The sequence below is a fragment of the Labrus bergylta genome, chromosome 9, assembly GCF_963930695.1.
Source record: "Labrus bergylta chromosome 9, fLabBer1.1, whole genome shotgun sequence".
NCBI classification, from domain to species: Eukaryota; Metazoa; Chordata; class Actinopteri; order Labriformes; family Labridae; genus Labrus; species Labrus bergylta.
This window is the reverse complement of record NC_089203.1, coordinates 3,250,966-3,278,595: the sequence shown is the minus strand read 5'-3', so window position 1 is coordinate 3,278,595 and position 27,630 is coordinate 3,250,966. Positions and strand designations below refer to the sequence as shown.

Here is a 27,630-nt window from a genome sequence, read left to right as displayed (position 1 = left end):
ATGAGGCTTATTATTATGTGATAGTTAGGTATGAGGTGGAGCCAACTTTTCCCTTTTAAATGGAAAATATACTTTTGAAATGGCTAATTTTCTGTATGCAGATTTTTAACCTGAAGTTTGTATTTATTAAATCAACGTAAATAAAGAAGTATTACAATTGTTATTCACAAGAAACATTCTGTAAAGATATGAAATAAAATAAACTCAGATGAATTGTATTAAAAGTTAACATGGAGAAACTCACTTTATGACCGCGTTCCCCTGAAAATCTAAATAATGGAACATTAATGCTACTTTGTAGTTTTATATACGATGTTTTATGATTATTTCTCTCCTTTTCACTGTGGGAAGAATCTATTTAATGATAATTCAGGTATGGGTTAACCAGTTTAATTTGACCCATGTTAGATCATAAAGTTGAACAGGCTCTATGAGCAGTGATTATCTGTTCCACACTCCAGACTTAAGACCATGGGAGACTGCATGTTAGGGTTTTTGTTTATACTCTTTGAAACCCTTTAGGTTTAAGATCTGTGGTCAATGTGTACTTTTCTTTAAAGAAACTTAAGGGGACGTCGGTTCAAATCCAACCTGTGGCTCCTTTCCCGCATGTCATTCACCACTCGCTCTATCCCCAGTGTCTAACATAAAGGCATAAAAAGGCCCCCCCTCCCAAAAAAAAAAAAAAAAAAAAAAAAAAAACACTTATGACCAATTTGTTTAGACATGCTTTTGCTTAATTTGTTGTTTATATTGTTGATGTTTTAGTATTCATAATTTTTTTTAAAGCACTTTGTGACTTTCTGTTCTTGAAAGGTGCTCATAAAGTTATTATAAAAACAGTGTACCAGTTATTCATTTCATTGTAGTATGAAGATACTTATATATGAAATACATGTCTATTAAACACAATACACAATACATTTTATTGATACGTGTCGATGATCATCATATAAATACTGTATGTTTTGTAATTTATTAGCAAGGGAACATCATTACTTGTTAGAGGTAGGGGGGAAAATCGATACAGCATAGTATCGTGATTTATGTGTGCCAATATTATATCATGTCATGGCGGCCAAGTATCGATATTTTTAGTATATTTAAATTTTTAACTGCTGAAGTGGGGTTGCACGATTCATTTTGAACATGTTGCATTGTTAAGAATTCATGTTAAAGTTGGATTAGACTGAAATACTAACAGTTCAAAGTTCTGTCGTAGAATGAGCTAACAGAAATATTTATCCATGCCTGTATAGATGATGCACTTATATGTAAATCTTACAAACCATATCTCAAACCATATATCAAAACTATCAAATAAAAAGTATTAAAAAAAAGATATACTAATAGTTCAGATTGTGAGGTGCATGCAGCCTCTTACAGGGTTTTACTTTGGTCACAGTGTTGGTCAGTCTGTGGGCTTGACTCACAGTGTTTAGAAATAAAAAGACTGAAGTGAGATGAAGAGACTGAGATTTTTTTTTCTTATTTGACTAAACAGTTCTTGATTTAGTTTAGTGTATGTGACATAATATGCAGTTAAAAAGCTTTATCGCAATATATTGTATCGCAATTCTTTACATATTGCAAAATGTTTAAAGTTGCAATAGATTCAGATTCAGATTATTTATTGTCCCACAAGGGGAAATTTGCGTTGCAACAGGAGCACACAGAAGGCAAGAAACACAAGGACAACATCACCATAAAACATAAACCAAAACGAATTTAAAAAAAAAATCAGACAACACAGCAAAATATAAAACAGAATAAAAACAACGCAATATAATCAGTCAAGAGCCCGTACCAGAATGGAAATTCAAATTATTAAAGTGCAAAGTGGAGGTGTGCAAATGTGCAATTCAAGTGCAAAAAGAGCAACAAATAGCTAATTGTTGTTTAACATATTAATTACACTTGGTAAAAATTAGATCTGGAGTCTTTTTGTCTTCCTCACAGGAGCTCTAAAACGACGATCTGAGGGTCAAAGGTCAAACTCACTGTAAAGTGGGTGATCTGGGATCACAAGTATGGCACTAGCTTTCCTCAGGACCTGCTGATTATACCTGACACCTCCCTGAGATTCTGCTGCTTGTTTTTACAAGTCTCCCAAGTCTATTCTTGTTTGACAAGTTCAGGCTTCCATACCATGCAGCGATGCAAAAATTTAAAACAGATTCAATAAAACTTTTATAAAACAGAGTCATCATCTCCGTAGAAACATTAAGAGTTAATTTTCCTTAAAAAGAACAGTCTTTGCTGAACCTTCTTGGAGGTAGTGTCGACATGATATTTGGCTTGCAGAGACTTTCTAAAATCAATGATCATGTCTTTAGTTTTTGTCACGTTTAAGTTTGAGAAAAGATTCATCACACCAAGTTACAAAGTCATCCACAACTGGCCCATGACCCTGCTCTCCCCCCTCAAGAAGGATGACAACAACAGTGTCATCAGCAAATTGAAGAAGGTGTCTATTACTGTGATTGCTGCGACACTCATTAGTGTACATAATGTACAGAAGGGGTGACAGACAACAACCCTGAGGAGACCCAGTGGAAGAAGAGAGCTGGTTAGAAAAAACACCATTTACTTTAAAACACTGCCACCTATTGGCCAGGACATCTACAATCCATCCAATCAAGCTAGGCTCAAGTTTAAACTGATGAATTAGCCTTTCAGCAAACAAAATCGGCTGAATGGTGTTAAATGGTGAAGAAAAGTCAAAGAACAGGAGTCAGCATGTGTCTTAGGGCCCTCAAGATGCTTATACAAATAGTGTAACAATGTGGTGACAGCATCCCCCACACCTCTACCAGCTCTGTACGCAAATTGAAGAGGATCTAGGTGTTCTTCAACCTGCATTAAAATGTGAGTCTTGAGTATCTTTTCTAATGTCTTCATCACTAGAAAAGTCATTTCAAGGCCTGAAATCATTCAGCGTTTTCGGGGTGCTAATTTTAGCTACAGGAACAATAATGGACTATTTCCAAAGTTTAGGCACTTTCTGCAGGTTAACAGATTGTGTGAAGATATAGTGAAAGATGCCGCACAGCTGATCTGCACATTTTTTTAAAAGATGTTGTCAGGTCCAGGGCTTTTTGCCTTAGTGTGCCTAAAAAGATTTACCACTTCCTTCACAATAGAGTCTCAGGTGTAATAATATTGTACCACGGGAACTCTGGTGATGCCCACCCCTTTTACTTATCAGGACTTATTTTATCATCTTGTCTACATGTGGAAAGACGTCACCCTGATATAAACCCTGGAAACATTGAGTCATTCGGCTGAGATTCTTTTTTTTTTTTTAACTTCTGTTTCTGTTGAATTGCTCTGGCAGCAGTGTTTTACAACAGTCCCGCCCATTTATACATTTTTATAGCTCAGGAGTGGCAATGTTGTGTTCAGTACCGTAAGTCATAAACCAAAGTCTAGTTGGATAAGATTTTAGGAAAAGATCTCTGGCATGTCTGTCATCAAGTTGGGCTGATTTTGTTTATGAGACTAAATGATTATATTTGTGGAGTTTGACAGCTTTTCCTCTAGAACATCTGATTTCCTGTTCATGTAACTGATTTCCTTGAATCGTGCAATCACTGAATTCAAACAGACAATAAAGAAAGCCTTTCCCCCAATTAGACACACTTTGATGTTGTTTTTTTTAATGTTTGATACATTTTAGGACAATCAAACAAATAAGCCTTTATATATATATATATATAATTTCTTTGAAGATTTATTTTTGGGATTTGAACCTGGGGCCGCCCACTTGGAGGACCAAAGTCTCCATACAATTCATGTTACCCAGACTGGTAGTTTTTCTTTTTTTCTCAACATTTTTCTCTTTAATTTTGGTACAGGACTAATCCCGGACTCAGGATGAATTTTCTTCACTTAGAATCCCTTGACTTAACATATAACACTAGCATAAAGCCAAAATGTATTTCTAACAATACATTTCTTAACTTTATAAGTAAATAAATAAGTTTATGACAACATATTAGACAAACTAATTAAAATCTCCTCAGCATCAGCTTTAATGGTTTTAAGAGCTTATTAGATAATTGTTATCGTGCTAACACATTCAAATAAGACGCGGATTGACCTAAACATCGACATGACAGCATCATCACTGTAAAAATAGCCAATGGAATAGTCGCTTGAAAGTGCTAGCATGGCTGCAGTCTCTTACATGCTAAAACACGTGTATCCCATTTCATATTACATTAACTCCCTTTAGCACAGTTAGTTTTACAGCAAAATACTTGAACAAGTGCCTTCAGGCTACATTTTTATTTGCTTAACGACAGAAATTATGTAACATTAGAAAACAATGTACATACAAAACATAAACAAGAAACATCTGAAGGTTTCTTATTGTGTTTTCTTTTTTATGTCTGTTTATAAAACCATTTGAAACAAAAGAAATGTAACAAATACTGAGTGAAGATGTGTCGAACTGTTCTTTGTTATGAGGCAAATGTCTGTTTCTGAATGAATCCATTGGCTTGAAGAGAAACTAATCCTTTGTGTGATGGCCTTTAATTAGGAAGGGAAACCAAGGGGAGGGGGGTGGGGGGGCTTACTGTGGAGAGCTCATTAGGGAAAATATAGGATGTGTGGTTTCTGAAAAAATAAAACATTAAGTGATTGTTTCTGATGAGACACTTTTTAGAGAGGCTATTGCTCAGGTCTGGTCATCTCAATGGAAGCAGAAAGACTGCTGTTCTTGCCACGGTGACACATCCAGCACCACTTTCAACAAAAGAGCAGTTCAGACACTCCTGGGTTCTGGTCTGGACTTTCGTGAGCGGGTATGGCACAATGCCATGTTTCACTGGTGACAGCACTGGTCAGCCAATGACGGTATGAGGCGTTTTCCTGCTGCTGTGTCTCATTTCTAACCAGACTGTGGCCATGTGTGAGAGCAAAGAACAGGTGGACATTTTGTGTTGTGCAAACTTGATGTATTTCATTTGAGGAAGATGCTTTGGGTTGTTTCTTTCCCTGAGAGAAAGGAAGCGGTTTAATGCACTTTTATTGGATGTGCGTGTCTCAACGTTAATCATTAATTTTTTACAGCCTCCAGCAGGAACACAAAAGCAGGAACAAGAGTCAAAGGTCTCATCAACACATCAGTAAAGGAGAAGCTCTCAGGTGAGTGTTGGCTGGTAAGTAAGACTGAAACATTTTAAGTAAGATTAACCTTTTTGAATTGTTAGACTGCTGTTTTCAGTCATCGTATAACAAAGCCACTGTCAAAATATGATCAAATTGATTTTTCCTGCTTTGATTTGTGAAATAGAACCAAAAATGTATTTTTTTTTCTCCAATCTGACATGGCTCGTTGCCTTGTACCCTAAAGGATAATTTGATAGCATATGCTCGCAGGTCAAGGGGAAGAAAATCAAGACACCAAAGGACTAGCATTAAAATCTGTGTATTCTCATATCTATGAATGTTTGTTATTTAGTTATAAATTAACTGGAAGTCTGTATTTTTTTAAATATCCAAAAACTTAAAAAAAGTGGAGATTCATCTTTTTCATTCTCACATCAAGATGAAACCAACAAACAGCTTTAAAAACATAAAAAGCTCAGAAAGACTCATCACCACTAACATCATGTTCCTTAAACTCTCAAAGGGAACAACACAATAAAGTATAAACAAAGTTAAACTACATCAGGATGATAAATCACGGGTGTTTTTCACATGTTGCTCATGTTTTATGACAGTTTTATTTTCTGCTGCCGTAGTTCATTCTTTCAGATAAGCCAGTCACATTTAGAATGTATCATTGTGTCTCATAAAGCAGGTGACAGCCTAATAGTGCTCCACCTTTTGCTTTATCGATATTATAAAAGAAATCCCACAGGGAAGAAAGTGAGGCGCTGTTATGATGCTCACCATATCCAACATGCCGTTAAATTTCAACCTTTATAAATCAGGTCAACTGCTGTTTTTCTGTGTAGAAGCTGAGCAGCTGTGAATTCCTTCAGGTATCACTGATGAAACTTATTGTGAATTAAATCATTTCTAAATATTTATTTTACAATATGGAATATTGAGTGTCTTAATGTTACCTAAATAAATCGTATCTGCAAATTTAGGCATTTTGCATAACTGACAAAAACCCATATTGATTATTATTTCATTATTAAATCATTTGATGACGTTTCTTTAGTTTGTTTGTTGTGTACAAACACAAAAGTAAAAATCAGAAATGTAAAATAGCATTGATTGCCTTGGAAACAGGCCAAACAAGAATTGTTCACAGAGATGATGATTTTCTGATTTTCCCCTAGCATCATCTAGAGGTTATATCTTTTTCCTTTTTAGTGATAATGGGCATTAATCAAAAATACAATTTGAATTTATAATAATAATAAATTCGACTGATATAGTGCTTTTCTAAGTACACAAAGATGGTTGTAGACAGTGTTGAAGAGGTGAGTTTTGAGGGATTTCTTGAAGGAAGTGAGTTCCAGAGGGTGGGAGCGGAGATAATTAATGTTTCTAGAGGAAAGAAACTTTCATATACTGCAAGTCACATGTTTACATCTTAACAGGCAGCAAAAGAAATTAAGTTCACACGATTGTCGGCTTGTCTAATGTTTTAATGCTAACGTGCTACTGTTAGTATTAGCATACATCCCGGTATCCTTGGCTCAACTAAATAGTTTGCAAGCACAGCAGTAGACCCTCTCATGTTTTTGCTGAGGTATTACTGTAATCATTTTAAAAGTTTAAAGGTGTTATGTGTATCAAGTTATGTTTCTTTCTTTTCATTTGCAGACATGGAGGTGTTTTCCAGAAGTGTGTTGTGCTTATTGTGTATTTTCAGCCAAAGTAATGGTGAGTGTTTGGTTAATTCTGATGTGATTTTTCCATGTATTTACATTACTTCTTAACATTTCTTTCTTTTTACTTTTTTTTTTTACAGCAAATACCGCTCCTGAAATTGATGTTGGTGTTTATTCGGTGTGTGAAGACACCCCAGAAGGTAGGTTAAATAATACATTCTGTTCAGTTTTTACTCCATCTTAGTGGCACAACCCCTGAATACTGCTCCTATATTTATATGCATCTCTCTGACTTTGTTTCATAGGAACTATTGCATTCACTATAGCCGCATCAGATGCAGAAAATGACCCGCTGACATTTACACTCACCGGGGTCAACGCTGGTTACTTTAAAGTGGATACAAACACTGGGGTTGTAAAGGTCGAAAGGCAACTGGATTCAGAGGTATGGTCTGGGGGTTGTAGGTGTTTTGATTTTGAGTCATTGTTTATAAGTTTATTCAATTGATCTTGTTTTTTTGTTTTCTCTTAGAGTAATGCTGCGATGCTCCTTGGAGTTGATGTCTCTGATGGATCCAGCATTTCTGTGAGTGACATCTCAATTAATAATTATCTTCCATTTCCTATCACTGTTTACATGATATAATCATACAATGTCTTTCAGAGAACAAGACAGATAACTGTTATATTACTGGATGCCAACGACAACAAACCCATATTTCAGGAGGCTTCGTATGATTTTGAATTTGCAGAAGTAAGTTCAACAAAGATACATTTTTATTATTTGTTCTACTCCAGGGTGTTTTGTTATGTTGTGAGCATAAGAAAAATTAAAGCTACTTCAAGCCCTGAAGAGTGATTAAATGATCACTAACGATTAACGATGTTATCCCTGAGAGACATTTAAGTGTTTTCTTCTTTTCTGTTTTTCCTACAAACACAACCCACTAGAACACCCCTGTAGGTTCATCTCTGTTCAGAGTGAACGCTCTTGATGCAGACTCTTCAGCTGCTGGGGCTGTTCGATACAGTATTGATGAAGTAAGCTCCCTGTGATCATATAATTGCAATGAGATTTCAATGAAAGAATAATGAACTTTCCTGAAGCAACATTTACAAGTTGTTTTTCTAGGTCAGCCCGAGTTCTGGATTCGGTCTGTTTAGCATCGCGGACACTACTGGTGTAGTCAAATTAACTGGAAGTCTGAATTACACAGAGCTGAGCACTTTCTATCGGTTGAAGATTAATGCTAGTGTAAGTTGTATTTCTTTATTTTTTACTTCTTTGCACTTATATTTATGGGCACATGAATTTATCAATTATTAAAATCTCCAGACAAGCAGCTGGAATCATGAAATTATTCTCTACTGTGTGGGAAATGAACACTGAACTATCTGTGGGCTTGTTAGTCGGAGCACTCAGTTAGTTCTGAGGTTATAATAAATCTAATCTTTTCTGTGTGAATTAGAGAGAGGATCAGATTTCACGTGCATGGCAGAGAATTTGGGGTCAGTTAAACACCAAAAATACATAAAGTTTAAAGTAAAAAAAAAAAAAACTCCATCTTCAAGAAAAGCATCTGTGAAGCTGCTCTGTATGACAAGATGATCAGACAGATGATCAGCTGTTTTCACTTAACTCAGGGCCACTAGTTATTATCTTGTGGTCATAAACTTTATTTTATGCATGTCATAAATCATGCACAAAAAAGAAATCTCACACAGTATCCCTTATATAACATCATTATTACACAGTGTGTTGTGCTAACATTTTAGTGGAGTAGTAGTCAATCTTATATTAGTTACTTGAAGACAGAGCCAACCTAGTTGAGAACCTCAGCAACAACATGTAACTTTTCCTCCTTTAAAGGAAGAATGTGTGACTTTTTGATCCAGTAGATGTCGCCCTTGAGCACCAGCATGAAACCAAAACAAACTTGTGTTTTGTGACAGCTCCTCTATTCTGAAGCCTCCACTCTCCTCCAGCGACACACCTCCAACCCCTCTCCACTCACGCTCACATTAAGGAGTTATCAATTAGAACGCACCATAATTAAGCACCATTAAGCGTGAGCGGTGGACAAAATTGTCCTTTGCTCGAGCTGCAATTGCCAGTGGCCTGCATTGTTGTGTTAGCATGCTAATGTTAGCGCTCTTTAGTTAGCTGGTAGCTTCATATTGCACATAAACTGACACGGAATGACCGTGATCTAAAGACATCCTAATAATCAGTGAGTATGTTATTCTTCTTTTCTCTAGTCCTTGACTAAAACAGCTTTATACTCAATGCCGTCCCGTCTGTGTAAACATGATGTAAACACGGCTCTGACAACAACAACTCACGCTTCTCACTCATTGTAGACAGTCATGACTCAGAGAGACATTAGGATATACTTGATTTCTGCTGTATTAATGTGTAAAATGTCGCACAGTCTTCCTTTAAACAGTAGTTTTAAAGTTTGATTTAATAGGACAATTACTTTCTACAGTGAGAATAGCGTCTCTCCCATACCCGCTAGCGTTCACCTCTTTACTGCAGTAGCTATGACAGCGGGTTGAGGTAATCTGGCAGGAAGTGCATACAGCTCTACATTTTACACCAAAATTTGTCTCTTTCCTTGTCGATCTTCAAGTTAGCTTTTTAAGTTCAGAACTTTACAAACTTCTCTCAACTAGCATGTAATAGATTAACCTCTCAAATGCAGCCATTCAGCCACAACTGATAGATTTCATAGATTAGCTGAATACACATCCACATACTCCACATGCAAACAGTTTGCAAACACGCTATAGAAGCCTATAGAGTCATATCTGTGCAAGATCAAGTAATATTACTCACCTTGCCATGTACTTGTAAACAAATGCATGTTGTCTAAGAGGGGTATCAGCACTGTGTGTCTGAGATCAGTGCATAGTGCACAGCACACTTTCCACAGTGCTGTTACACAGAGACTTTTGGTGTGCGCCAAAGACAACATTTCTACACATTGTTGCTTTAAAGGCTTCTGTTCTGTTGTAAATCTCTCGCAAAGCAGGTCACTGTAATATTTCGATATTTATTGTGCAATTATAGAGTTAGAAATGCATGTGAGATAACAGTTATTTACTATTCATTTACTATTCATCCTTGAAACTGTAATTGCATCATTAAAATTGTGAAAATAGTCCTTGATCATTTTAAAAATGTCACTCTGATGATCATTTGAGGTTATAAATCCTCTACTTTTTAAACTTCTCTTTTCACAACAGGATGGTGGGGGTAAATGTCATTTTGAACATACTACATACTTCTCGAGTGTTGCCTTTTCCTTAATCACTGTGGTGGACATCCCAGACCTCGACCCATCATTCCTCGGTGTCCCCTACGTAGGCAGGGTTGAAGAGAACTCTCGTGTGGTAAGAGCCTTGTGAGGGCCGAGTATGATATATAATGAATATGTTTTGATGACAAAGCTGCTGATTATGATTATCCCTTTTCCCCTTGCAGGGCCAGTCTGTGTTTAAAGTGACTGCTGTAGACCAGGACACAGGAGTCAATAATAAAATCATCTTCAGCATTGAAGGTTTGCCTTTAAGCTGCAATAAAAAGTTAGAAAATGTTTCCATTTTAATTGGTTGATTCAACGTGTTGTTTTTTCCACAGATTCCACAGCAGACGGCTTGTTTGCAATCTCAGATGATGGCGTCATATCTGTGTCTTCAGCAATTGACAGAGAGGAGTTTGGTGATTCTGACACTGTTACCTTGACTGTAAAGGTTTGTTTTGTTACTAACAAATCAATGTACTCTTCTGTTATTTATTTGACTTCGTCATTATGCCTGTCTGTTCCACTGTGTGCAATGAGGGACCTGTTCTTAGAAGAGAAAACAATAAAAGTATTTTTTTTCTAAAGATTTCCTGCTGCAATTCACAGCAGTAACAGTACTTCTAAACTTTACATTACCTTTACGTAGTGTACTGAATATTTTCTATCTAAATATGATATGGACTTCTTATCATACTATCCCTTTAGTTTGAGTTTTACAACATTTTGCTGACAGAGTGAGATAAGAAGAACTGTATCACTCATGTCTGTATGCTTAATTTGCAGCCAGGATGAGCAGGTGACTGTCCTGTCCTGTCCTAGCTCAACCTGTCCTTGATTAGTATACAGACTAAGATATGCATTGGAATAGGAAAATGATAAAAAGCCTGCCCCCCCCCCCCCCCCCCCCCCCCCCCCAAAAAAAAAAAAAACCTGAACATTTTACATGATGCTTTAAATGAGGAATATAGGTCCTTTTTTTGTTTTTTTGATGAAGCAGGGAATGTGGCCCCTTATGGGGCTTTATATCTTCATCATACCTCAGGTGGCTCCTGTAACTGGACTGAAAGAGTACGGGAGCACAAGGGGAATATGAGAATGTTTATTAAACACCTGTACTGTAAAGGTACACAGGCGATTTCCTATGAAGAGCAAACTAAAGAAAGATGCTTACAATACAAAATGAAAATATCTAATACAAATATCTATCAAAGTAGTTGTATGACCTAAGTTCAAAATATTCTTACAAAATATATGCAAAATAACTCAAAACTACATACTTTTCCATGAAGAATTTGTTTTTTAAATGTTGAGACATTGAAATTATATAGATTTTGTCTTTCAGGCCAAAGAGTCCAAAGAAAACATCCATGGGGTCTTTGCTAGCGTCACAACAGATGTACTGATCAACATCATCGATGTCAACGACAGCCCGCCAGAGTTTTACAAGTGTGGGTTCTCCTGTGTGAAGGAAAGCCACTACACAGAAGATATTTCTGAGAACTCTTTGGGCTCTGTTTCCATCAACATGACGGTCAGAGATCTTGATAAGGTACCAGAAAGAAGTATCACAAACACAGAGAACATTATTCTACTTAAAGATTAGATTTTTTTCTGTAATCTATGTCAAACACAGTATAGGTGCAGCTCTGAGTAACACTAATGATGAAGCATTATTGACTTTCTATGATGGCTTTTCACAGATTTCCAAGACTAAACTCACCCTAGGAGGAGCTGACAAGGATGTGTTTGCTGTGGAGCCTCAGTTTACCACATTAGACAGCATCGTTCAGCTTGTGGTGCGGCAGCCCCAAAAATTGGATTTTGAAAAAACACAACAAATGGTTGTAGAAGTGAGTAAAACCGTGATTCTGTGATAACCATTTTATTGACATTTTTAATTTGTAGGTTATCATATCTGTTCCTTTTTTAAATCCAGTCTGAGGTATTCTTTGTGATGTCATACAGGTAATCGCCACAGATCAAGATGATACAAGCTTCCAATCCACGGCCACAGTCACTATTAACATCAAGGACATCAATGACAACAGCCCAACGTTCCCAAAGGTCACATACAGGTTAAGTGTGACTGAGCACTCGGATGTTGGGACAGAATTGGCTCGCATCGTTGTGAGTCCTTCATTATGTTAATATGGAAAGATATTTTGATCACACTTTTTCAGACTTTAACAGAACAGCATTCTGGTGTTTCTTTTTGGGTTTTCTGATTCTTCCAGGTTTTTTTTTTTTAAATCATTGAGAGAGACTTTGCAAAGCACTCACATACATTTCTCTCCAGGCAGAAGATCCTGACACCATGGATCAAGACAACATCACCTACAGCCTTCTTCCAGAAAGCATGTATGTCTACACTGTTACATGGTTATTCTGGTGACTTGAATGAAGCCAGTGCATATCTTTTTGTAAAATGAAAAAACTTTGTGTGTGTTTCAGACGACTGTATTTTGATGTGGATAAATATGAGGGGATAGTATATGTGAAAAACAAAACTCTTTTGGACCGCGAGATCAGATCTCTGTATTCTGCAACTCTGGAGGCAAGGGACACAGAAGGCAAGCCGGGCACCACGGTACTGGAGATCACTTTGACAGACATCAACGACCAACCTCCAGTCATCAACAGAGATTCTTACCTGGAGTTTGTCAAAGAGGGGGGGCAGCTCAAACTAAAGATTGAGGTAACTGTTATAGAACATTAAGGGTGATACGTTCATCAGATAGTCTGAACATAACCACAAAGGCTGATTTATTTGATTATCTGTTTCAATGTATACACCAAGACCTTCATTTCAACTTCATGTCACAGGTTGCTGATAAAAGAAAAGAAAACCTTAAGGGATGGAAAATGTGGACCTCCGCGTCCCGCTGTGTTTTGTTCTGGTTTTATCTGGAGGTCCCGACTGAAGGACCCAGTTTCCATACAGAGATGTGATGCTCACAGATTGTTCCGTTGACAACTTAACACTTCTATAGAATTACTGAACTCTCAATTTGCAATGTGAAAAATATTTTAAATTAATGCAGTTGAATGAAGGATTTTATCTTTTTTTTATTCTGAAAATTTGCTTGTGTGCTAATTTCTTTAGTTTTCTAATTTAATGTGTTGATGCCTGGTGCCTGCTTTACCCACAACACAAGATGAATCAGTTCAGATTCTGATGCCAATATCGCCTCACAGAGATGACAAGTGGGACATAGAAATCTAGATGGCTTCTAACTCTGTAACTCTTTTGGGCCCCAACCTACTTGGACACCAAGTGGCATCAATTGAGACAATTTACCAGATTACATGCAGCTCTCTCTCTCTGGAGTCACAGAAGGCCTTGGACAACCCTTTTTTTCCACATAATGCATAGACAAATATGAGATCTGTCAACAGAATTATCGATCAAAATGAGTAAAATTCCCTTTTAAGCTGCAACTTAAAAGAATGATAGAATAAAGATCAGATCTCTTCAAACACAGCTGCGATATTTAGGAGACGACCCTCTTCTGTCAGAAAAACACAAAGCCAGGTCCATAGAAAAAAGGTTCCCCAGTTTGGTGAAGAAGAGTAGAGACTAGAGAGACTAGCCTAGAAAGAGCTCTGACATCAACCCCATCTAACACCTTTGGAATAACTGGAGCACTCGCTGTGAGCCCCATCACCCAGCACAACAGATGAGGATAATGCTTCTGTGGCTGACTGGGAGAAAATCCCTGCAGTCAGGGTCGAAGCAGGCCACAAAAGAGCAGAATATTGATGACAGTAGTTTGGACAGAATCATTCAACAATCTAATATAAGTGTCTACATGCCTTTTTTTCAGGATGTTCTCATATTTCACATCATGTAGTGTCCCTTTTTACAACATTAAGAGAGACATTCTTAACCAGTTCTTTTCATTTCATTTGGACAGGCTACTGATTCAGACGACCCAGACACAGAAAACAGTCAGATAGTGTACGGAATCAAAGAGAGCAGCTACAGCTATAACTTCACCATCGACCCAAACACTGGAGTGCTGAGAAACAGCGGTGAGCTTGATCGTGAGGCCCTGGATCAGGAGCTGGAAGGAAGGATCGAGCTCAATGTAACTGCCACTGACAAGGGTACTCCCCCGCTCTCCGCCTCTGTCACAGTCATTATCAATGTAGAGGTGAGGCTTCAGCAGTTTGAAATACATCATTGCAAAGACTAAATGCTACTTTTCCTTGTGAGGATGGTAATGGTCAGTGTTTCTTTTTTAAATACTTCTTAGGATGTCAATGACAACAGTCCACAATTTGAAGCCCCCTCCTACGAGTTCTCTGTTAAAGAAGGAGAAAAAGGTTTGGGTCTTTTTTTTCTACAAATCCCTTTCAAGTGATCAGAACTGTATGGTGGGATTTCAATGGTATTCATTTGTCCAATCAGGTGCATTTGTGGGATCTGTTACCGCCGAGGATTTGGACCAAACAACAGACTTTAACCGCATTTCTTTCAGCATCATTGACGGGAGCTTTGGCAGCTTCATCATGCGCACGTTTACAATGGAGCGAGGTTACAGAGGGAACATCACCGTGGACCCAGACATTGAGCTGGACTACGAAAGCGAGCGCAAGCAATTCAGACTGCGGGTGGAGGCCGTGGATCTGGAGCAGAAGGCCGCCGAAGTGATGGTGGTTGTAAATGTGGTCGATGTGAATGACGAGCGGCCCGAGTTCAAGGTGACAAAGCCGGTCTCCGTGAAGGAGAACACCACGATCAGCGGTGTTGTTGGGAGGTTTTCGGCCCACGACAAGGACACGTCGCACCATTTAGTCTATGAGCTGGAATCTATGGAGTGCAGGTGTAACAGCTCTCTGACTCCCTGCAGTTACTTTATCCTGCTTCCAACAGGGGAAGTTACACTAAACCATGAGCTCAAGGTGGACTATGAACAATGTGACCAGGTGCTGATAGATGCTCAGGTTATTGACGAGCTCACAGAGAAAGGAGAGAACAACAGCGCCACAAAAGGTGATCGCTGATACCATATCAAAATAACATGAGAACACATAGAAGCAGTAAAATAAAACATATTAAAGCATGACATCACTCAATGTTGACCTGCTGCACATACAAACATATCACATGACTCAAATGTCTCTTTGAAATATTTCAGGACAAATGGTGATCAACATTGAAGACATCAACGACAACGTTCCTGAATTCATCTTCTCAGATTCTGTGTTTGGTGAGTTTAAATGACAGAGATCACAAGGTCATATAACTGTATGAGAATAAGGTTGTTTTTTAAGCCTATGACCTTACTCATTGTCACCAATCACACAAAAGGGTTTTTACCCCACTTTTGTTTTTAAATGTTTTTTTTCTAGAGAAGATTTTGATTAGTAAAAATAAAGAATATTGGGAAAACTGATTCTTTTTTCCGTTCCAAGCTTACCCATGAATGCAGTTCTCTCATTGTGAGCTCAGGAGCTGTCATATTTTAATCCAGTACACTTTTATTAAAAACATCCATAGCTGTAATATTAGCCTACTTTTAACTAAAATCATTCAAATTAAAATCATTTCCAAACAATAATTTATTATTATCAGATTAGAAAACATTGATCTAATGAAAAGAAAACATGGAACAAGTAATTAAAACAAATAAGTAGGCTCTATAAACTTAAAGTGTGGACATAAATCGTTTTCTGTCTTTTGGTTTTAGTCGTGGTATCAGAGGGTGCAAGCAAAGGAACATCGGTTGCAGGAGTCACTGTGAGTATGAAAAAAAGAAATATCTTGATTTTTAGTTTGTTAAGTGAAATTTGTGACATGAAGTCCATGTTGTTCTTCTGTCTTTTGTTGCTCTTAGGCCACAGACCAGGACTCAGGAATAAACCGGCAGATTGAGTTTAAAGTAACATCAGTCAAATTTGCCCACAGCAACAACCAAACAAATACAATAAGACTGCCGTTCGAGGCCATCACCACACAGCAAAAGGACGTTTATGTCGGAATAATTCAGTGAGTACAAAGTCTCACATGGTGGTGTATTACTGCTGCACTCCTGTATCAGTTTCAGAACGTGCCTGCCAAAGACAAACCCAGGGGCCCTGCAGATCAGACCGAGAGCCTTTGTTTAAAGCTACTGCTCAAAAAGGTCTCTTGGACAACAACCTGCAAGTGATTTAAAACAATTGAGAGGCAAACAAGGACTAACAAGATATGAAAAATGACCACAGTGATGTCAAAATACTTAATAACATTACACAACATTATAAATAAGAGCACAAAGTGACCAAAAAGGTGAAAAATAACCAAAAGAGACACAAAGTGAAATTGAAAGAAAGGTTACAGAGTGACCACAACACAAAACATAATCTAAAAACATGCAAATCAACCACAAAGAGACACAAATTACAAAAATACGACACATAGCCCCACGAAAAAGATTGCAACAACAGAGACAACAAAACCTGAGAGTTACAGAGTGACCGGAAAAGAGAAAAAACATTTTAAAAGGTGCAGAATCAGCACAATGAAAAACACTTACTAGAAAGATTTGAGACAGAACACCTCCTTATTTAAAACTACTTTAAAATGTCTCTTTCAGCGTTATATTTTAATCCTTTATGTAGGGGAGTGGCCAGACTTTTATGAATTGCGCGGGGTTTATTATTACCCCTCTCTTAGCCTTTCTATCTCCAATAATCATATCTGCTTTCAAGTTAAAGTCCAGATAGGCAACATATCAATCTTCTTGGCTTCAAAAAAAATGAAAATGTACAGTAAGTCAAAACTTAGAGTGCTTAAAAATGCACAAGCAAAATCCTGTACACTGTCTGACTTGCAAAAATACATCAATGAGCTAGTTAGTTCATTTCAATTATGACATTGTGCAGTACTTTTCTTGCAACTTTTTTAATGGAACTTGTTCCTTTCCTAAGTACCTCTCTTATGACAGATGTGCAAAGTATTTATCTTCAATCTATAGTACTAATAAAAGAAAATTTGCTGCATTGACATGTAATGAAAACTATAGCAGCCTGTTTACACAGCGGGAATAGTTGAGCCTTACATCTGACAGGGCAAGTAACCAATTGTTGTGTAGGATTTTTGGGTGGCACTTAAAGTGGCCAATAAGATTCATAGTGGCGCCCATAGATACCCCTTTGGATACGGCCCTACCTCTGTTGGAGGGGAGGGGATACAGTATTCTTTAATATGTCGACACCCAGGGGGGTGTTGAGTTTAAATTTGTTTGCACTCATAGCTTCAACCACTTTCCACAGGACTACTGAGGGGCTTGATGTGACACTGAAGGGGACGTATTTGGTAACTGTAACTGCAACTGACACTGGTGGCCTCTTCACCAGCACTGTACTGGAGGTGAGTGATCAAAACCATAAAGCTGAATTTTAATAGATGACAATCACTGGAGTTCATTTCAGCAGAAGAACAGGAAGACTTATGTCTGTCTTCTGTTCTGTCTACCCTCTTTTTGTTGTAGATTTTCACAGTTGATGAAACGTATAGAGTCGAACTTGAATTTACATCTTCTAAAGAAGAGGTTGAAGGAAAACTCAATGACATCATCAGGTGAATCTACAATGCTTCAGTAAAGTTCATATGTTGAATATTTTTTCTCCATTATTTAATTTAGTTAACACTCAAACTGTTTCTCTTGGACTTGTTTTTTTCTCTATGTTTCCAGGGCGCTGACTGCTGCCACCAAGGCTGCTGTTAGAATAGCTACAATCAGGGAGGACACAGATGAAAGTTCAAGGTAAGTCACCAAACATTAAATAATAAAAGTCCTAGAGTCTGTCATTACAGCTCCGGATCATTAATGGTTTGCTGAAGTTGAGATTAATCCAAATAATAATAATATAAAGTAATACAAAAGGATTAAAGCCTTTAGGGTCAAATATTACTGTTAAAAGAAAAAAGTCAAATCAAATAACTTCTTCCAAACAGGATTAAGGGGAAAATGTAGAAATTCTATTACATTGGTCATGAAAACATTTTCAAAAAGAAGTTGAAAGGACTTTGAAAATCAAATTTTTCACTAGAATTCTGTGATTCAGTGACAAAGTAGATGAGGTATTTAATCCTCATAAAGTATTTCAACAAACAGCATCAATATCAAACATGAAATATCTACTTTAAAGTTTCTATGAGGATCGCATTTTGTGTGGCTTTTAGCGCCCCCCTGAGGACACAGTATGCAGTGTGGAGCTGCCCCTTTAAGTACTGGCAATCTGGATTTGTGAATTCTTATCAGTCTTTACCTGGATGACATTTATTCTGTCCAGTTTTTCTTTGAAAAACCAAGATTGAACTCAAGTGATCTGGATTATGTGATCATTGGGAGAGAGAAAAGAAACATGATTTCATTTTTATCATTATTTGAAGAACCTGGCCCAGCTTCTGACTTGCATGCAGGCTACTGTCCACTAGATGGTGCCAGTGTTTATGAAAACATAGCCATAGTGTTGAGCATTGAAAGTGGATTTCTGAATAAGACAATTTCAGAAACAAAACAGGACTAAAATGTTTTTTTAATTGTTATTAAGTGTGTATGTAAGTTGTATTCTCCTCCCAGGGCTTCAGGTGGAACTATCATCGTGGCGTATTTTGTGTACTCCAATGGGACAGCTCTCGACTCTGACAATGTGGAAAAGATGATCTCTGATCCTGCACATTTCTTTGTACTGAAAGAGCTTGGACTCAAAAATATCGTAAGTAAAGCATGTTTGTCTTTTGTCATCATACACTTCGTTATACATCAGGTTACACAATCATCTGCATAGAAGCTGCATTTCATTACCCCTGTAAATCCTTTTTATCAGCAAGTTTGAATGAGACCTAATCGATAAAAAGGCACATGTTTTACTAAAGACAGATTTCGTCCTTGTGTTTCAGGGGACAGCTCCTGTACTTGAAGCATCAGACCCACTGAAGTATGCCATGATGGGCATGCTGGGAGGCCTCATCGTCGTGCTGGCTGTCCTTACCACTTCATTACTGTGCACTCGCAGGAAGTAAGACGGGGGGTTACGATGAATACTTAATTCAATAAACAATTAAAGGAATTAATATCATTTAAATGTTATTTTTACCACAATGGTTTGGCCCAAATGACATAATGCAAGATTTGTAATTATCAGTGTGGGACAGCATTTACAATATGTACTGGAAAAATCAACTCACTTCATAAAATTTTAATTTTTTTATTGTTTGCATGATGAGCAAGTATTTATGTAGGCCTCTAGCTACAAATGACAAATGATCCCATCACATCTAAGAGAGGTACTATGTCTAATTTCTGTTCATCTTACTTCACCCTACAGCTACAAGAGGAAGCTGAAAGCAGCTAAAGCCATGAACTCTGCCTCGATGGTGAACTCTGACAACCAGAAAAGTGGTCCTGTGGTACCTGGAACCAACAAATACACCATGGAGGGGTGAGGGCAACTACAATATCAGCAAAGGAATGAAAATCATGAAATGCAACATAACTCTGACTGTTTTCCCTTTTTTAACCATTATCTGCTATCAGAGCAAATCCTGTTCTCAACCTGAATATCGACACCACTCTGGCCCTGGACTTTGACGAGGAGAGCTCTGATGTGGACAAAGTCAGGTAAAGTAAAGCTCTCTGCGACTCCATCATCTGTTGAGAAGGTGATGGCTCTTTCTCTTCATACTGTAGAAATGATGGATATAATGCTGGAAATATTTCCAGTTGAACATTTTGCTCACTAAAGCAGATAATGCTACCAATGTTAGCTTATTAAAAACCCATCTACTTCTGAAACGGTTGACTGTGCATGTGGAGTTTAGCCCTTATTTTTCCTTTTCCCATTAAAGCCTTAACTCCCTGGACCACAGTGATGACATGGACTTCCCTGAAAAAGACACAAAGCCTATCATGGTCAGTTCACATTTCAAAGTCTATCCCCATTTGACCCTATGAGAACAAGTACTGATTTACAAACATGTCTGCTGTTCATTAGAACATGATCCAGGAGGAAGAGGAGGAGGAAGAGGAGGGCAGTGGACCTCCAGAGTACATTGAGCCTCTGGGTGCAGTGCTTGCCCAGCGAAGCCCCAAGAAAGGCTCTGAGAATCCTCGTCATGGTTATAATAACCCTGCATTCAGCACTACAGACTTGTGATCTAAAAAAAGTGAAGGTTGACCAAATTATTAGTAAAAGACAATGAAGTCCACCTTTCAAAAAGTCTGCTGTTCTGACTTAGTGTAATATATAATGATATAAATAAATATAAGAGTTATAGAAATGAATGATGTATTTCCTTTGTCTTAATATTATGTTAAAGGAAATCAAAATCAAAAACCAAAATGGGTAAAATGGGGTATGTAAAATGATATGTAGATAAAATGATGCCCCCTAAAATATGGGTTGGCTTCATAATTCAATGCAGAAGTGGAACCAAAACATATAAAAATGTGGAAATATCTGTACTTCAAAGACCTCTCTGTGTGTAGTCTTTTTGCTAACATGAGAAAACTGTCTGCTGTTTGTTGTAATATTTGGGGTAAAGACATGAGAATGATATACCGTAAACCTTTTCATCTTACTCTTAAAAATAAAGCAAATAAAGGCATTCATCTCTTAACCTGATCTTTAAATGAAAAGTTGGACAGAAGCAATGGGAAAGTTAAAAACAAAACAGAAAAACAGTAATTTGTGTAACATGTCAATCACTTTTATTTATGTAAATATATTATGTGATTGTTGAAAAAAACCCAGTTTGGTTTGCTTTGTTATGAGACTTTATTAAAAGTGTCTATACACATTGTTAATTTTGTTGCAGCTGATGCTATTAGAAAGGAAAAGCTGAATTAAAAACATTTGCAGACTGTATGAATGAAAATCTCATCTATGGCTGCATGTCATGCAAAACATTTGAGCTCGTCATCTTTTGCAAGTTTTCAGTTTGTTGCAGTTTGCTTTTTGGTGTGAGATACGTGTTGCTGAAATAAAATCTTGTGCAATGTGACTTCCTAGCAGAAGATTTTTCTTTAAATGTTTACTGACATCTAATGAATGTATCACATATTTGTGAATAAAATCTATCCAAATGTTGTTTTTATGAATTAATGCAAGAACACAGACATCACTAAAATAAAAACTTCAGAATTGAATAATAACAATTAAAATACTTTCAAATCAATCCCAGGTCAATCAATATGCCAGGTTACAGCTTATTCTCTGTATGAATGTCGTTATGCATGTGTAGTCCGGTGGTAAATAAGGGAATAAATAAATATGTCTAAATGATATGTAAAGTCTCACAAAACGAGTAAATAAAATATAAGAATTAGGATAATTAATAGGCTAGCCTCAATAGCTTCGTGTATGTTTATTTATTCGTTCGAGTTAGCAAAAGAAACCAGTAGTTATTTGCACGACAACACGTTTCCTCATTAATTCAGTGTTTAGTGAGCGTATGTGTGTGCGTGTGTGTGTGCGTGTGTGTTTGTGTGTGTGCGTGTGTGTGCGTGTGTGTGTGTGTGTGTGTGTGTGTAGTCTGTCAGGTCTGTGTTAATTAGTGAACTGGAGCAGTAAGGTGAACGTGAGGTCGGACAGCGGAGCCGTCGACCGGGAAGGCCTGAGAGGTCAGGCTAACATGTCGCTGCTGCATCAGTCTGGCTTCTCTTTTGGCGGTCTGTGAGTTTGACTGCGTGTAAGATGTTGTTTCGGGATGAGAGGACTGTCTTCTGAACCCCTGGGGGCTCATTTATCAACAGTGCATAAGCACGGATCTGTGCGTAATGAGTGCGTAAGAACATTCCCACGCAAAGAGTGGAATTTATCAACTTGTACTTTTACTTAGAAATGTGTGTTAATATAAGCACAGCTCTGAGCATGCTTACGCACACAATCTAGAGGTAGAACATTGAAACTACAAATAAAAAGCACTACAAGTGTCACAGCACGCCTGAATCAATGCATGTTCCGAGTTTGCTTTAATTGAAAACCCCAAATTAGTGATTTTTGTCTAGTTTGAAACAGACGTGTTGGTCTCAAAGCCATAAAAAGACCGCTGTGACAGGCATTTGAAATGTTACATCATGGCTTGTTTTGCATTAGGCTATTACATGATTTGGCGAACCGTGCGCTCCACAGTAAGTGTGTTTCATAAGAGCGCTCTGATCCGTTTGGTCCAGCTTGTCCTCTTGTGAGAGCGTCACTGTTTGATTTTTTTCTCCGAGAGAGAGCTGTGCCCCCGATGACGCTATAAATGTTCTGGGGTGAAATTGTTGAGTATTCTGTTGTCCTTCAGTTGCAAATGCTTCTCGCTTTTGTGCCGTGATGCAGTCTTATTTTTATTTTTTATCAAACTTCATCTTCTTGTTTTCTCCTCTGACCTACAGATTTAAGAGAAATTGTCACCGTCTCTCATGCAGTATTTGTTCTTTTTTAGTATCTTCGACTTGGTGAAAAAACAAATAATTTAATTGGGTCACTTAATGAGAGAGTTACTAACCTTATTTCATTTATCCATTTATATTACCGTTTTTTATTCAACCTCAACCTCATCCACTTCCATTTCTGTTACTTCTTGACTGAATTGTCCTTTATTGTCCTCAGCACACTTCCTGAGAGCAAAGTTGGCGCAGCTGGGAGAAGTTGCTACAGAGATATGAAAATTCTTCCTGAACTGAGTGAAGTCTTGCTTTAAATCCCCATTGGGCCACCAGAGAAACCTCAACAGATTGACATCTTCAGATGGGACTCTCACCTGGTGAAACATGGATTCAATATCTGCCATGTTGACCACTGATACTTTTCTGAATCTGGTCACCACCCCAATCAAGGAACAGGTAAGATCTGGTCCTAGTAGGAGCTGAGCGTTAAGAGACGATCCCTGGTAACTAGCGCCGCAGTCAAAGACAACTCTGATCTTCTTTTTGGTTGGATGGTAAACTCTGTGGTGTGGGATGTACCAGACTTTACCATCACTGCGTTCTAACTCCTCTTCAGGTACTCTCTCAGCATAACCTTTGGCAACCAGATTGTCCATGAATGCTGTGTACTCTGCATGAAATGATGAGTCCTTTTGAAGCCTTTTCTTCAGCTGCAAAGCACGTTGCTTGATGATTTCTTTATTATTGGGCATGTTGACTTCCTCATTTCTTAATGGTAAACCAATCTGGTAATGACCATTAACCTTTTTTGCAGAGTTTTTGACTAACTCCATAAACTTTTGTTCCTCCTTTGACATTCCAGGTTGCTCGTCCACACTGCATTCAGGGAAATCCATCTTGAACTGCTGCTGCCAAAGCTCCTCCAAATTCACCACTGACACTCTGTTCACTGATAACTCTGGCCGCTCACAATCCATTGCTTCCTCATTTTCTCCTTTTAGAGGTCCATTTACTGTCCAGCCCAGCATTGTACGGATTGCATACGGTCCACCATGCACACTGTGAATCACTTCCAGTGGTTCCAAAGCTTTTGGTACATTTGTCCCAATCAACAGCTTAATTTCTGAATCTATTTTGGGCAGAACAACATGTTTCAAATGAGGCCATTCCTCAAGATCACTTTGCCTTGGAATGTTTCCTCTATGAACAGGCATACGTTCCTGAGTAAAAGTCTTTGGCAATTCACAGGAGTCATTAGATTCCAAGCTGGCAACCTCTAATCCTGAAACAATATGGCTGGTCACAACTCTCTCTTGACTCATTGTCCGTAAGAGAGTGTGTGTCTTCTTTCCTGTGAGGCCTAGCTTGTACTTCACATCCTCCTTGCAGATAAGGTTTGTTCCTTAGCTTTGCTTCCATTCCATTGAATTTTGTTCTCCACAGGAGTGGTGGCAAAACGTGTGTCTTTCATTCCAGGACGGGGCTGTGGTTTGAATTTCCTCATGCCTTTGTACATTGCCACTTGGGGAGCATCCTGCAGACCTCCAAACAATGGATCAGTTAAGATTTTTACTTGTCTTTCTATAAACAGAGAAGATGATCCATCACTGAAGATCATTTCAAAAGGAGGATGGTCAATAATAATTTAAGTTTTTGTCTTTTTTTAATGACAGTCTGAATGTTATTCTCTTGATTGACAGCTGAGGTTTCAACATGAATTCAATCTCTGCTGCTTCTGATCACACAAACACTTTTATTTATTCTCATGAATCTTCAAATAAAAAACTCAAACTTTCCTCCGGTAGAAATGAAGGGTGTGCACTATGATCACCTGTTGGTATGTTGATGAACCTGCTGTGGTGTTTCCTGGTCTCAGTAGTTCGGACTCTGACTCTGTCCCGTTCTGACACAGATCTGTTCTCTGTGTTGAAGGTAAGAGACACTTTTCACTGTTTTTAAGACTCTCTGTTTAATTTAAGTGTCAAAAGAGCTGTAAGCTAACAGTTAGCCACCAGGTTCATTAGCTTCTCTTATTACAGTAGAAGTGCAGGGAACACAATGACTCTCAGTTAGCATGCAGGCTATGCTAACCATGCTAACAGTACAGTTTTACACAGCAGAGGGAGGGCATGCTAACCATGCTTAACAGTACAGTTTTACACAGCAGAGGGAGGGTGTGGAGTCTGTCCTCATCAACTAAAATAATCACTCCATCAACTCAACTGGATCAACAACTTCTCTTAAACTGGACGGTTGCCAAGAAACACAAACACTCCTCTGCACCCACAGCAGAGATCAGCACAGACCAGAGACTTTATTAGGCAAGTTTGTTTGAATTACAGCAGTGAAATCAGAGTGTGTGATTCTAGTAGATAGATTTATAAAGACAAACTCTGTCTGCTGAAGTTGTTCTCTATGATCAGCTCTTGTTGAATGTCTCCTTCCAATCAAACAGCTGTGTCACATTGATCTAACCAATGGGGATTCTTCAGTCTTTTGGGCCCCTCAGCAAAAATTCACAGGGGGGTCCTCCAACCATTCATCACCATTATGTGATCAATAATCTGACACCTACACAAAACGTGTATAAACATTTATTTTCAAAGTTCATAGAAGTATTATTTTCAACATAAAGAACATCTCTCCCCGATAGTTAAGACTAGACTCGCAGCATTCGCTCATTTACTGTTAGACTTCATATTCACTATCTGCTCCACCACTGCTCCTCTGCTTTCACTCTCAGACGGATAATTCATTTTACTTTTCCTTCAGTGACTTTCATTGACAAATTTTTCACAGGAATAAAGCATGTGACTCTTAGCAGAGTGATGAGAGTGAGGGCTGTCAGATGGGGCCCCCTTAGGACCCACTCACACAGAGACGCGTCTCACCAAACAAAAATGTGGTGAAAAAATTGCTCCTAGACGAGGAGGGGAAAATGTCATAAAAAGCTATGGTCAAACCTCCTTGATTTGATTGGCTGCTTTGAGTGACATTGACGAGAGCTGTGACTCTGCTTCTTGATCAGTAAAGTTGTAAATGTTTAACCTTTATGCGCACTCAAAAACTGCTTGAAAAATGCGTCTTGCAGCAGCAAAGAAGAGCGCCCAGCAATCGTGCTGTACCACAGGACAGTGGTTCAAAGTGGGTGTCGAGACCCACTGGGGGGTCTTGAGACAGTAAGAAAAAAACATATGAAAAATCTAAAATAGCATATCTTAGCCTTTATTGTGACGATATATATAAAAAAGTATTTCAAGAGATTAAAGGTGTTTTTTTTAACATATTTGGGCCTTTGTGTTCTTTTGTGCTGTTCTAATGCCACTATTTGGATAGGCATAATAGTGTCACTGCTGTGATTCAAAGTTTGTCAGTGCTCAGGGGGGGCCCCTGCTGGCCTGGGGCCCCTTGCAGTATCCCGCCTTGCCTGTTGTATATTGATCCCAGATAATAACTTCATAGCTTCATGTTTCAGCAGAACAAAAAACAGAAGCGTTCAGATATAAATGTTGGAATTCAATCAAATCAAAATATAAAATGACAGAAATTATACAACAGTAATTAATGTCCACATTATAAATGCTGTGATTCATTGGTCTGACATGTTAACTAAAAGTGTCCTCAGATATGATATATTATATTTATTACATATTATTAACATAAAATAATGTGTAATTTACACAAAGCATCATGAAAGAGCAGCTGTCCACCTGCTCAGGTGTTCTGATGCAGACAGGCTCACCTGACTGGTTGTAACAGGGACCATGATGGTGGTGGCGTCCTCCTGCAGGTGAACCAGGTAGATGTGATGTTTGTAAACTGACAGTGATGATGATGATGATGATGATGTTGAAGGTGAACCAGGTAGATGTGATGTTTGTAGACTGACAGTGATGATGATGATGATGATGATGATGATGAAGGTGAACCAGGTAGATGTGATGTTTGTAGACTGACAGTGATGATGATGATGATGATGATGATGATGATGATGTTGAAGGTGAACCAGGTAGATGTGATGTTTGTAGACTGACAGTGAGGTGGTGATGATGATGGTGATGATGGTGATGGTGATGATGATGATGATGATGATGATGAAGGTGAACCCGGGAGATGTCATGTTTGTAGACTGACAGTGTTGATGATGATGATGATGATGATGAAGGTGAATCAGCAGCTTCATCTCTTTGTTTCCTCCACAGCTGAAGATCTTTGACTGGATGTGACTTCATCAGCTGAACTCCATCAGTGTTGTTGTAGTGACAGAGTGCAACTCTTCCAGCAGGGGGCACTCTGCTATGAATTAGTGTGAGGAAACAGAGGAGGGAGTCCCTGAGCAGACAAACGTGACAGTCGTCACTAGCATTGTCGTGACCAATGACTTGTTGAACATACGCCCGCACGCCGCTACGTCTTAACCTGTAAAGACTAGCTTCCAAGCTCAAATGTTTAATAACTTTTGAACCATTAAACCTATTTACATGCCTTAAAAAGTGGGAGGAAGTAGCTTTCCAGTGGTACCACAAATGTCCCATTAAGATGGCTCGACAGAACTGGTTGTGCGATCGCGTTCTGCAGCACCACCTAAATCAAGCACATTTAAACCATCATGTTATTAAAACTTTTAAACATACTAATAGTTTCTGCAGAGTGTTAGGCGTACAACTCCCATCTGGTCAGAGCTTCTATATCGCTGTGCACATGCTTGTTTCTGAGAGGTTTTTAACATATCAAAGGAACTATGGACATTTGATCATCCTGTCACACACAGCAGCAACTAGATTTTATCCTAGATTTAGGAGTTTTAGTTGATTAGCCTACTATTTTAAAAACTGCAGAACAACCTCTTAAAGGGAGAGAGAGCTCATACAGATAAGCGAGAGTGTGCCATTACACATAGAGGTGGAGAGACTTGAGACTTTACGCACAGAGGTGGAGGGACTTTGGCTGAGGTTTGTTGACTGTAATTGATATGAGCTGCTGTTAAAGCTAAGTATAAAAGGCCTAAGTGTTTATAATACAGAGAATCAAAATTAATTTATTAAAAAAGAATTTACACAGCAGAAGACATTTGTCAACTGAAAACAGCGGTCATTAGACTCAGAGAGCGCGACGGAGACAGATTCATGTTGTGAATCTTAACATTTCTCTCCA

At 38.2% G+C, this 27,630-nt stretch overlaps 2 protein-coding genes across 3 annotated transcripts in view; both read left to right on the top strand.

Annotated features, from left to right (window-relative positions):
• Positions 1-5,081: 5,081 nt before the first annotated feature.
• cdhr2 (cadherin related family member 2) lies at positions 5,082-21,190 on the top strand. 2 transcript variants are annotated; one of them, XM_020647755.3, is made up of 31 exons: positions 5,082-5,154; positions 6,793-6,852; positions 6,941-7,000; positions 7,106-7,245; positions 7,333-7,386; positions 7,465-7,554; positions 7,752-7,841; positions 7,933-8,055; positions 10,050-10,196; positions 10,288-10,363; positions 10,444-10,556; positions 11,451-11,657; positions 11,809-11,958; positions 12,074-12,235; positions 12,405-12,466; positions 12,560-12,803; positions 14,023-14,262; positions 14,365-14,434; positions 14,520-15,104; positions 15,250-15,321; positions 15,802-15,851; positions 15,949-16,100; positions 17,369-17,465; positions 17,587-17,675; positions 17,791-17,862; positions 18,682-18,817; positions 19,002-19,120; positions 19,430-19,543; positions 19,639-19,722; positions 19,950-20,013; positions 20,096-21,190. In XM_020647755.3, exons 2-31 carry the CDS (start codon positions 6,795-6,797, stop codon positions 20,255-20,257), a joined length of 3,882 nt encoding a protein of 1,293 aa, XP_020503411.1. In that variant the 5' UTR covers positions 5,082-5,154; positions 6,793-6,794; the 3' UTR covers positions 20,258-21,190. The 2 variants fall into 2 exon arrangements, with proteins under 2 accessions (XP_020503411.1, XP_020503410.1); XM_020647754.2 differs by having other exon boundaries at positions 5,100-5,168.
• Positions 21,191-24,385: 3,195 nt separating this feature from the next.
• The window catches only part of LOC136179991 (NACHT, LRR and PYD domains-containing protein 3-like), a 53,462-nt gene continuing 50,217 nt past the window's right edge, over positions 24,386-27,630 (top strand). The window contains exon 1 of the mRNA XM_065959004.1: positions 24,386-24,408. The gene's annotated coding sequence lies outside the window, so the exon portion shown is untranslated. The remainder of the gene's footprint in view (positions 24,409-27,630) is intronic.

What these genes read in the sequence shown, in the direction of transcription:
- cdhr2 (XM_020647755.3), top strand. Translation starts at nt 6,795, where the DNA reads ATGGAGGTGTTTTCCAGAAGTGTGTTGTGCTTATTGTGTATTTTCAGC. An exon ending in TTCGATACAGTATTGATGAA is followed by an intron (nt 7,842 to 7,932) that starts GTAAGCTCCCTG and finishes TTGTTTTTCTAG; the next exon opens with GTCAGCCCGAGTTCTGGATT. An exon ending in AAGACACAAAGCCTATCATG is followed by an intron (nt 20,014 to 20,095) that starts GTCAGTTCACAT and finishes GCTGTTCATTAG; the next exon opens with AACATGATCCAGGAGGAAGA.